General features: G+C 36.1%; 1 protein-coding gene across 2 annotated transcripts in view; it reads left to right on the top strand.

Annotated features, from left to right (window-relative positions):
- DPYD (dihydropyrimidine dehydrogenase) overlaps positions 1-12,950 on the top strand; it is a 968,764-nt gene that overhangs the window by 934,015 nt on the left and 21,799 nt on the right. For both annotated transcript variants that reach the window (XM_063428340.1, XM_063428339.1), the window contains one exon: positions 6,994-7,137. In XM_063428340.1, coding sequence (XP_063284410.1) covers positions 6,994-7,137 — 144 coding nt within the window. The remainder of the gene's footprint in view (positions 1-6,993; positions 7,138-12,950) is intronic.

The following is a 12,950-nucleotide window of genomic DNA, read 5'->3' as shown; positions in this document are numbered from 1 at the left end:
TAGTATAGATTAAACAAAAACCTACTCCCCTCTCGGTTGTTGGTCACAACTTTAACCCTTGCCCACAAGATGAATCCAGTAACACCATAGGTTTCCAAACAACTGGGCATAGCTGGTAGAAGTCTAAAACTCCATCAGGTCGATTTAGTAGCACCTGACTCTAAAAGCTGGCATTGTGGCAACATTATTTCAAAAAATGCTGTTTGCAAACTGACATAAATTTGCCTCCATGATATTTCGCTAAAAGTTTCAACCAAAGCAAAGGCATCCCCTAGAGAACCATAGGTGCCATTTTCTATGTATTAAGTGTCACAGGCTGAGGCAAACTATATCAATGCAATTAAACCTTTTCAGTTCCATATAAAGAGCAACGTGATACACTACTCCCCTCTGTCACACTAAAAATAAAGTAATGGAAAGAAAATGCTATATGCTGGGGTCTGCAAGAGATAGAGAGAGAGAGACAATACACTACTTCACATTATTGAAAGGAACAGAGTAATGCTTACAAAGGGTCAGAGGATACCAAGCATAATTTCACTGCCATCTAGTAAATCTACCTGTACTACCTGTACTATATATAAATGCTATACTCACCAAATAATTCATCACATTCCTCATTCCCACCTTTCCTCGCTGTAATATTTTGGGGCTCAGTATACATTCATTCAAGGTTCATGATATTTCTTATTGACATTGCAACACTACCCTTTTATGTACTCTAGCGTTTGTCATTCCAGTGATGCTGGTCCAAACATTCTTAATACACATGGATTTTTTGGAGACAAAGGTATGACTCAATATAATTTCCCTATTTAAACCCTCATTTGTTTTGGTAATGTGCACGTTTGTGGTTCCAACTAGCGTGTTAATTATTACTCTGGTAATTCTTTGGTTTGAACTTTGCTAGTCTTCTTAATTTGCAGTCTTGCTATATCCTAATCTGGCTTGGTTAATCATTATTTGAAGTTCTGGTTTTGTTAGAACTAGACTTGTCTTCACTACATTACAGTCAACCCAACCATTCTAAGACTTTGTAATATGTATCTGATCTTTTACATCTATTCTATTACTGATCTTTACCTTGTGTGTAGAATCTCTAGAGTTCCTTTAATGTTTTGCTTTGTTACAGCCACCACTTCTAGTAAACTAAGCATTTAGCTTAGCTAATACTTTCGGTTTATCACTGAAAACTGTTTAAGGGAACTCCCCAAGCACCACAACCATTACAGCATGCTGTTGTGGTTATAGTGACAGGAATGCTAACTGCAGTTAAAGGATCACTATAGTCTCAGGAAAACAAAGCGGTTTTCCTGACTATAGTGTCCTGGGGGTGCCCCCACTCTCAGGGTCCCCCTCCCATGGCGCTGAAGGGTTTTAAACCCCTTCAGCAGCTTACCTTAATCCAGCGCCGGGCTCCCTCGGCGCTGGTGACCTCTCCTCCCACTCAAACATCAGCTCCCCGTCCGACGTCACTTGAGCCAAATGCGCATGCGCAGCAAGTGCCGTGCGCGCATTCAAAGTGTCCATAGGAAAGCATTTCTCAATGCTTTCCTATGGACGCTCTGCGCGATGGAGGCATAATATGCCTCCAGCATCGCAGATGTGCCTCTAGTGGCTGTCCGGACGACAGCCACTAGAGGCTGGCTTAACCCCAAATGTAAACATAGCAGTTTCTCTGAAACTGCTATGTTTGCATCTGAAGGGTTAAAACCTGATGGACCTGGCACCCAGACCACTTCATTGAGCTGAAGTGGTCTGGGTGACTATAGCGTCCCTTTAAGAAGTCATACCATTCTAAAACAGTTTGGTTTCTTAAAATGGCTGGGCATCATGCCACTCCTGGTGCCATAACCACTAAATGGAGGAATGGTACCAGCAGACTCCAGAGACCAGCCTGTCCCTTTAACATGATTTATCTCACTGTATCTCATGATGATTTATTGTTTCTTTTCAAATCGGAAACAGAAACTTAAATCTGTATTATCAATCATTACTACTCTAATCTACCAAGTTTTTACTATGCATTCCTTGCCCTCCCACTGTTTCTTCTAATCCTATTAGACCTGGTTACTCTTTGGGTTCTGCTTATATCATATAATTTATAAATAATGTATGTAATTAAATATGGCTTGAACAGCTTGATGTCTACGGAGTATTCAAGAGTATATTCTCTTCTGGATATAGAGCACTTATGTGTACATATACACCTGCAATATACATGTGTTCATCTGTATGTTAATGTGTTTGTATACCCGGTTTATCCATTGTAGATTGCAGCAAAGCACATTGGCTGTGTATGCATTAAATTATAAAATAAAAATAATGTTACTCCATAGCAAACTATTTTACTAGTTCATGTTTAAAAGCAAAATTACCATATAAAGAATCAAATTGTATTTTATTCAGGCAATGGTTCATAACAACTCTTCACTGATTTTTAAATAATCTCTATTGTGGTAAAGCAGGGAATAAGGAAGTAAAAATTACTTAAACCAAATTCAGTTAGAAAGTTTAAATGCTACATTATAACTTGACCTAAGGGGATACAGTGTAAACTTAAATAGATTTTCTTCTTAATAGTGCTTAGAAAAAGAATTAATGAATCTTAATGGATATCAAATGGACATAAAATGATGCATTTAGGTAAATATGCAAGAGCCATCATTACCCCACAGAAGAAGCTAATAACCCACAACGATTAAGTCAATGTGCAAGCACATTCTGAAATATTATTCGGAAATTTAATTGTGCGTGAGATAGTACGAAAGTCACTGTTTTTATTACACTTTTAACAACTAGAGAGCGAACAAAGAAATTTGATTATCATCTTTAAAAATATTGAATTTTAATAATGTTGCTTTTTACATGAATGAAGAAAAGAAAGTTTTCCATTTTAAAGTGGAAAGTATATGACTGGTCATTACAGAACTCATAGCTTGCATTATTGCTATACTTATTTTACCATAATCGAGTTACTTTACAGTTTATGTGAATGTTCTAGGACCCCAAAAGCATCAAATCATTTTATTCTGTGCATGTATGAGAAATATTCTAGAACCAGAATTCTCATGTGTGGATGCTAATATTTATCTCAGGCAGGTTATATAATGTAATGATTAGTTTGTGCAATCAAACATGCTACCTTAGGGGTAGCTGAGCATCATGGGAAATGCAAATGAAAAAACACTTGAATTGTCACTGTTAACAGTAAGCACTGACTGCATCCACCATATTTAACATTATATATCTGTCAGCTGAGAGATTTAAGAGTAAATGTCAATGTACAATAAAATGTTCTCTATGCATTTGTTAATAAGTTGTCTCACACAATATATAGATGTAATGTGTGCTACATCTGCATGATACATGCACTTTTAATGTTGCATTGTAATCTAGGTTGAATAGACTACAGTCCATCAAATTCAACCTTTAAATCCCATTCCCTTATGCTGCTGATCCACAAAAAGTTAAAACATTCCAATTCTAGCAATTATTAATTATGCCACAAATAGGAGGGGGGGGCAGGTCCTTCTTGACTCCATAATAGCAATCATATTTCTCCTTGGATCAACAAACTGTTCACATACATATTAAATATATCCTTGACTATACCCGCACTTTTAAAAAATAAAAAAGGGATCAAAACAATTCAGTCATTTTCTTACCTTTTGAGATACAGTAAACATCACAAATTCCGTTACTTTCTCCAAATGATTGTTTACCTAAAAAAATGTATGTTCAGTCATTCCTGGTCTTCATGATCCATAAAGGAACAACCCCACATTATTAAATATATACATTTCTTAAAATTGGTGGCTGCATTTTTACATTTTGACTTAGGTCCCCCCTGTATCATTAACAACATGAACCTTTTTCCCATTACCAAGACACGATTCACCATAACAATTAGTGATTTCCACACCAATCCAATGCTTCTCATAAAGAAGAGGGGCCTTGGGTGTACAGCACGTGCCCAGCAATTGACACATTTACATAAAAGCATTCTGGATCAACAGTACTAACACAGCAGTTGCCACACTCCACCAACCTAATGGTTCTCACAGACAAGCATTATTTTCAAAGCATTTGAAGCCTGACTGACAGCCGGGAGGTGTCTCCTGAATTTGGCCCTATTTTAAATTCATAGTAGACCTTCAGCAAGCAAAGTGCTTTAGTTGACTTGAGTATTCTTTTCATAGGTCTGTGTGTCAGCACCTGGATGTCCAACACAGGCATGTCCATGTTTCAAAATATATATATATAATATTTATTTGGCCAAATGTAGGTCCTGTCTACCTTGTTAGGAAAAAAACAGTTTAAGCATACATGTGAGTAGACTTTTTTTTTAACATTGGAAAACATGATTTATTTTTCTCTGCATACATAAATAACAGCTTCACAGTTATGTGACACTGCAAAAGCATAGAATTTGTAAGTTTCTATATTATTGACACAAAGGGTTATTCGTCAATTTGCGAGCTTTAGCTCGCAGGTTCTATTCCCAGCATTCTCAATGCAGCCTTTCATCCTTCTGAGGTTGATAAATTGAGTGCCATTAAGTTAGGCAAGAATAATTGTATCTCTACCCCAGGATACATTTGAAATAAATAGAGAAAAAAAATCACAATGTATCTTCCTGGTAAAACATGTTTATTACTTTTAAATCTATCTACCCACGCACAAACAATTTTAATGTGAAATAAGGTAATAAGTAAATGTATACCGAGTAGAGTTTTCTGATCAAAAGCGGGTCATCCATGTGAACTCTGCAGATAGCATATTTGAATTGAAATAAGAATAGCTGCTGAGCTGCAGACCTCAGGCATGTTTTAATCATCCTTAACAAGATATGTTTCCCTATTGGTTCTTAAAAAACTGTTATTCAGCCTGTACATTGGTGGTATTTAGTGAATATGATGCTTAAACTGCTTCCCCTCAAGTGAAAAGCAATAAAACAGCCTTCATCACAATGCTTTAGTCAGAAAATGGGAAATCAATTAACTTATTTTCAGAGAGATTTGTACTAAATGCTTTTTTAATGACCTTTAATCAGATGGCGCCCATCCTCAATTAGCCATCAGATGCCGAGTTTGACATTGAAAATGTATATTTTATGTTGGATTGCACTGCACAAATTTCTAATATATGAATGTTACATCAATACATCTTTTCTTTCTCCATCTGACTGGTTGTTCTCTCTGTAATTTACATTTTTTTTTGTAGTGATCGCTAGCTTAACTATTGCAGAGTCTGAGAAATGCAATTCATTGATGTCCCCTCCTGCAATTATTAACGAAGCTCTCTAAGTAACATAACCAGTACAGGCTGCTGTTGACATTTTACTATCTAGAGTCATTTAATGCCAGTCCTTAGTTTATTATGAATCTATTTGAGAATGGATTGACATAAACTAAGGGACTGCCCGACCTCAACCGCATGGATAAAGCAGAACCAACATTTAATATCCATTTAATGCAATCTGAGCAAGATTAATTGGCTGGAAATGCAGAAAAAGACTTAACAAAATGCTCTTAGTCAATCAATGGTTTTGGATATTTTGGATGAAATTGACATTACTCGTACCAAAATCTTAATTCTGAGTTTTCAATGCAGGGAATGTCCCTCAGTTACATGTTTTGATATTAAACTAAGAGAAAGAATTCAGAGTATCTAGGAATTATAACCACTGCAGAGAGCCATGGGCTTGGATATGAACACCAAGCATCTAGCAGTAGCTTGCAAAAAGTCCAAAAGGGGGTTGCACACTTTTTTTTATGAGGAGGACACCTCTAGTGAGGTGTTACCATGCAGGTAAAGTGAGTTCTCAACAAACGGTATATGAACAGAAAGTCAGGGCATTCAAAACTTTGTTTTAACTAGTTCCTAAATAAAGTCTGCGTTGGATACCTGATCCATACGCAGACTTTATTTAGGAACAAGACAAAACAATGTTTCAGCTGTGCTGTTGAGCCTTTTTCCTAAATAAAATCTGCTTATGCGTACCGCTTTGAGTGGCAAAACTTTCTTCCCATATCCAGCATTAGTTTTGGCATCCCTAAACACCTCAAGTGTGTGCCTCATTTTTGGCAATGGGGAATGCATTACTTGGGTTTTTAAAAAACATGCTCAGATCTCAATGCAAAATTCAAAAGCTATACATCACAATGCACAGATTACATGTTAGTCCTTTATAACAGTGTTCTCCAACCCAGTACTCAGACCCCACCAACAGTCCAAGTTTCGCCAGTATCTCCATTGGAATAAAACTGGGAAATACATAAATCCTGGATTGTTTGTAGACCATGAGGACTGGGTTGGGGAACACTGCTTTATAAGATTTGCCCCGAATTTGAGAACAAAGTTAAAAGGAAGATCCAGCGCCTAATTAAAGTATTTTTTAATGAATGTAGCCTTGTTCAGAGCCATAGGAGATCACCGAGAAGTTCACAACAATACCTGATGGGCTTTTAACCTTCTTGCATTTTGTAAGTGCAGACAATAAAGTGTTTATCATATCCTTAAAGTGGTACACTATGTTCTTTTATCTTTTTTTCCCTTTAAGTTAAATCTTTGGGATAAAGAAGAGTATATTGATCCTCCCGTCTACATTCAAAACGCGCATATATGGGGAGATATTCTATTATACCATAGGAGATCATGCCAGATGTAGTGGGGACTTTTATGAAGTGAAAGGGGAAAGCATAGCTTTCCTGTGATCTTCAGGGGATTCATAATTGTACCTCTTTTGGAGAAGGTTAGATATGGGGTAGCTACAGCAAGACTAAATAAGCAGAAGTGACGGGGAGTCAGAAGAATCCCTTTAAAAAGATGTGGGGACACAGAACTACCAAACTTTATTTGTATAGCTATGACTGGAGTTAAATATATATGTTGTAATGTGATTTAATTCAGTTTTTGAAGACAAAAATGGTGGCCCTGATTTTTATATTATCTAGCTAACTGGTTTTGCTTTGTGGTTTATCTTTTTAGAAACTTCCAAACTTTGGACCATTTTTGGAAAAGCGAAAAAGAATTTTAGCAGAAAATAAAATTGCTGCTTTGACAAAAATTGCAGATTTGGAAACATCTGAGAGGAAGCCTTTTGTTCCGAAGAAGCCTATTCCTGCAGTCAAGGTAAAACAAAAATAAAATGCAGTTTACTGTCACATCAACCAACAAAAATGTTATTTCCTCTTATATTAAATGCTTATTTTTTTTTGTGTGATACAATCTGTTCAGTAGACAAATGATAAAGTATAAACACAATGAGTTGTTTGTGACAAAGTCAGGTTAGGAACTAAATATTGTCCCAGACACCAAAGTCAGACATGGTTCTGTTCAGAAACTCATTTAGTCATACTAAGCTGTAACGCTGACTCTACCGTGGTTTATGCAGATAAGAGGAATGCTTTTAGCGTGTTTTGTAACATAACCTCTTATTATATAGTTTTCCTGACATTCTGGGACCTGTGTGAGCAGTGATAGCTTACAGGTTACGAACTGAGCCCTAGGCAATGCACCCAATTAGGTCCATTCCTGTCTGCACGTATATATTACATTTTATCGCGAAGGATTCTTAATATACAAATCTGTAGCAAAATGACAAGGACATTGCCCCTGGTTCCAAGAAATGCTTTACTTACCAATAGATGCCACTCTTAAAGCATCACACTATTTTGATAGTTATATATATATATGTATAGCACAGTACAAAGTGCAGCATAGAAATAAGCACTTTAACGCCTTAGAGACCAGACCATTTTTCAATTTTCTTCCCATTAAGGACAAGGGCTGTTTTTACATTTCTGCGGTGTTTGTGTTTAGCTGTAACTCATTTACTGTACCCACACATATTATAAACTGTTTTTTATACGCCATTAAATGGTCTTCCTAAAGATACCATCATTTTCATCATATCCTATAATTTACTATAAATTTTTTTTTATAAAATATGATGAACTTTTTTTAAATCAAAACACTTTTTCTAACTTTGACCCCAAAAATCTCACAAATCTACAACCGGCAAATAACACCCAATCTAAACAGTTTCTATATTTTGTCCTGAGTTTAGAAATACCCAATGTTAACATGTTCTTAGCATTTTTTTTGCAAGTTATAGGCTATAAGTACAAGTAGGACATTGATTTTTCAAAATATATGTTTTAAAATGTATCAATAGTGACATTGTAACACTGTTATCTATCATAAATCTCTGAATCACACCTCACATGTACATATTTTTTTTAAAGTAGACAACACAGGGTATTCAATATGGGGTATGTCAAGTCTTTTTTAGTAGCCACTTAATCACAATCACTGGCCAAAGTTAGCATTTATATTTGTTTGTGTGTTAAAAATGCAAAAAACTATTATGAACGTTAACTTTGGCCAGTGATTGTGACTAAGTGGCTACTAAAAAAAAACTGAACATACCCCATTTGCAATACCTTGGGTTGCCTTTTTTTGCAAATGGTATGCCATTTTGGGGGTAATTCTCATTCCTGGGTTACCATACACTCTCAAAGGTGACATAACCAATCTGGCAAATTTCAATGTGAAAAAACAGAAAATCAAGCCTTATATTTGACCCTGTAACTTTCAAAAACACTATAAAACCTGTACATGGGGGTACTGTTATACTTGGGAGACTTTGCTGAACACAAATATTAGTGTTTCAAAACAGTAAAATGTATGACAACAATGATATCATCAGTTATAGTGCCTATTTGTTTTTTTTGCATTTTTTTTAATCAAAAACTGCCCTTTTACTGATGATATCATCATCGTGATAAGTTTTACTTTTCTTAAAAACTCATATTTGTATTCAGCGAAATCTCCCGAGTATAACAATACCCCACATGTAAAGGTTTTATGGTGTTTTGTAAAGTTATGGGGTTAAATATAGGCCTTGCAAATTAAATTCTCTGGACTGTCTGCCTGGGTTGTCAGGCAGGTCCCTCAAATTATAATTAATAAAATCAAATATTTATGTAAAATTTATAGTTAAATATATATGTATGTATAATGTTTTTTTTTTTAAATTTACATTATATATATATATATATATATATATATATATGCACACACACACTTTTATTTCCTATATATTTATAATATATTATAAAATAATTAAAGCATTTTAAAATATATTTTACATATATAATGCATATATATGATTTTTATTCGGTCATACCTAGTATGTCTGCGGTAGTTAAGGGGTTAAAATGATGAACCAAGGAATAAAAATGAAAAACCCTCATAATTTTCATATCCTTGAAAGAAGACATTTAAAGCCTTGAGCCCATTTGGGAGTCTTTAGCTGCCCTAGTGGGAAGTAGTTTTATGTGAAAGAATAAAATTAAGAATAACCAACATTCAGTTCACTGAAAAGCCTGGGTTAAGATGAGATGAAAATTAGTAATAATTGTGAATTAATTTACCTTTGCTGTGCTATTATGTGGTCATTCTTGTATATTTTTCTTCTCTCATTCTGAACTCACCTTTTCTGATGATTCTCCATCCAAAATGAATTTAGCTTCTGCTGAAGGAGGGTGACCTATTTGAGATCAATTGACCTCCATTAATAATGCATATTTCCTGGAATGGCATTACTGGGGAAGCGAATATAAAAAAAGAAAATTAGAAAAACAGAAAAATTTAAAACAAAACCCTGTGGGATCATCCTTATTCTAATTCTTCTATTGATATGCATAGAAAAGCTATATACTTTACCTGAGGGCACAATACCTGTTACCTTGAATGACTTCCTGCTATATCACGTAAAGTCAGAATTAATGCTCTGCTAGTTCACAAGGGCACACGACATGGTTTGTTAATACAGAGTACAAGTTCACAATGGATGCTTTTCTACTGCATCATGTGAGAGCAAAAGATAGAAATAGCCTTCATACTTATAGTCATTTTCTTTTCTTGGATATGTTCATAGGGCAGAATCACAATAGGATTAATCCCCTCCTACTTGGCTGTTTAGGATAGAAAATACAGCTATAAATACAAGCCTTTCCCTTCAGTTGTAGAGACTCCTGACATTCAGCTGTGAGGAATCTCATTGCTGCTATAGATATAGATAGATATATATATATATATATTATGGAATTATAATTATGGAATTATGCTCTCTATCCTTGGCTAATCCACAGCAGGATTACAATCGGGTAATACCCTCAGTCATGGTAAGGGGAAAGGTCAATAGGCAAACACCAAATACCACAAAAGCAATGATTTAATAAATAATTACTTACAATAGAATGAGATTTCAAATCACAGGCTATGTCTGAGCTTCCTTAAATATAGCCATCATGCTTTCAGATACACTACATCCAGATGAGCAGGAGACTTTCAGATGGAATTTAAGTATAGTGCAAAATACAAAAATAGCAGACTATTAAGGGTTCTTTAAAGGGAAACTCCAGTGCCAGAAAAACGATCCGTTTTTCTGGCACTGGAGGGTCCCTCTCCCTCCCACCCCCCAATCCCCGGTTACTGAAGGGGTGAAAACCCCTTCAGTCACTTACCTGGGACAGCGGCGATGTCCCTCGCCGCTGTCTCTGCCTCCGCGACGCTCCTCCTTGTGATTACGTCGGCCGGTGGCCGAGGAGACCTAATGCGCATGCGCGGAAATGCCGCGCATGTGCATTACGTCTCCCCATAGGAAAGCATTGAAAAATCATTTCAATGCTTTCCTATGGGGTTTTGAGCGACGCTGGAGGTCCTCACACAGCGTGAGGACGTCCAGCGACGCTCTAGCACAGGAAACCTGTGCTAGAAACTAGCAAGTGACCTCTAGTGGCTGTCTAGTAGACAGCCACTAGAGGTGGAGTTAACCCTGCAATGTAATTATTGCAGTTTATGAAAAACTGCAATAATTACACTTGCAGGGTTAAGGGTAGTGGGAGTTGGCACCCAGACCACTCCAATGAGCAGAAGTGGTCTTGGTGCCTGGAGTGTCCCTTTAATTACAAATCCCAAGATTTTAAGGACTCATCTACCAACAAGAGATATTCAAGAGTTAATAACATATCTGGAATGGTATCAAAACAACCTCTCCAGATCAGTGGAATGAGTTGGAAGACATAGACTTCAGGCCATAGATTGAAGAGTGCATCTGTGACTAGGATGTGTGAGTGAAAGTTGCATGAGTAGAAGGATGGCACCTGTCTGTTGAAAAAGAATGCCTTCAGGTCCAGACCCCATCTTGTGTATCTTGAAAACTCTGGAAACAACTTGCATTCTGAGTGGTCTACTTGATGTTAACTGAGAAAACCTACTCTTCTCCTTGTTCCTCTCAATTTGTTCACAAAGGCCACAGCTGCCCAATTATCCATTTTTGTTTACCCATCATCCTCACAAATAATTATGATTGTGAAGTGGTGCTAGAAAGGCTGATTTTAGTTTTGACATTGGCAGATAATGCAGACAACAACAAAAAAAGAAAAATAAATGGGTTGAGAAAACACTAATAACAGTGGCCCATAGTTGCAGGGTCCTCCATTATACATCCTGCCAAAAGGCACAGATTTTGGTGCATGCATGAACATACCCTAATATATATAAAATCAATCACATTATAAAGATAGGTACATTACAAGCTTTATCCATAGTGAAGACAACTACTCATAGAAAGTGTCACCATACTAAAGTCATCTCCATTTCCCAAGGAGATTATCCTTAATGAGAAACATACTACAGACTTTTAACACAGAGAGACTGAAATAAAAACTAGTTAAAAGACATGACAAGCTAAAAGTAAAAAAAAAACAAAAAAAAACTCTAAGTGAAATTAACAGGGTTATTCACAAAAGGGAAAATTCAAAATGAATTTCAATTTTTAGGTAAAAATATCAGAACTAGAAACATTATCAGAGGTGCTTACAGTTTGATTACATAGACCAGAATCTTGAAATTCACTTTGAGTTCTCATTTTAGTGAATAACTCTGTAAGTCCACATCCAAATGCATAAAAAACACTAAAGTGGAAGAATCTATTGAGTGTGTTTATAGTTGTATTTAACTTCCTAAGCCATCATGTAGGAGGAGTTTAACCATATTGTAATCAGGATTTAGCAATGCTTGTTACATTATTTGAAGTCACAATGAATGCTTGCATGCTACATCATGTGAAGTCACAACAAATGGTTGGCTACTACATCATACAAGGGCACCATCAATTGTTTCAGATTACAGTGTGTGAGTTCATAATGAATGCATGTCTACTGTGCCATGTGAGGTCACAATGAAATTGCTGTAATATAGATGTACAGATATGCACATTTTAATTCATTTGGTGTAGCAGGAAAATTGTTCAACACTTTCACATATTAGCTTATAATAAAGTTAGATTTGAAGAGTAACTTAGACCTAGGATTGTGCGGGTTTCTATTCTTAAGAACTTTAAGGATTGAGGATTAATTATACCTCGATAGCAATCTGTTTTTTAAAAGGTACATTTCATTACAAATATAACTTAATCTTAAATTATAGAGAACCAGATTTCATCTATTCATTTTGCTAGCAGAATTGCTAGATTTCTCTAAAATATGAGGTTTAAAAACAGCCCTTTCCCCCTCATCTCAGTCAGTTCATCACATAGATTAGAAGGTTGTGATCTGCATATCTGTTATCAGGGCATATCTCCTGTTGAATTCAGCTAAAGGAAATTCAATGCATGCAAGAGGAAGTATGAAGGATGGACAGGTTCTGTGTGAGATCAGCACAGGCAGCAGCATGGAGAGAGGCAAGAAAAAGCCAGAATAAAGCATTGTAGCAGCTTTGGACAGGCAATCTGAGAATGTGGAGAGAAATAACAGATACATTTTAATTACATATTATAACACCAACATAAGGTGTTGAGGGCTTGTAACCTGTTATGGGAAGCAAGTATGTTTTTCCCAAACAGGGGTGTGCAGGAGAGTTGATCTTACAGCAAG

This window comes from Pelobates fuscus, chromosome 7 (genome assembly GCF_036172605.1).
Source record: "Pelobates fuscus isolate aPelFus1 chromosome 7, aPelFus1.pri, whole genome shotgun sequence".
NCBI lineage: Eukaryota > Metazoa > Chordata > Amphibia > Anura > Pelobatidae > Pelobates > Pelobates fuscus.
The sequence above is the reverse complement of the archived record's forward strand: the minus strand, read 5'-3'. Positions and strand labels throughout refer to the sequence as shown.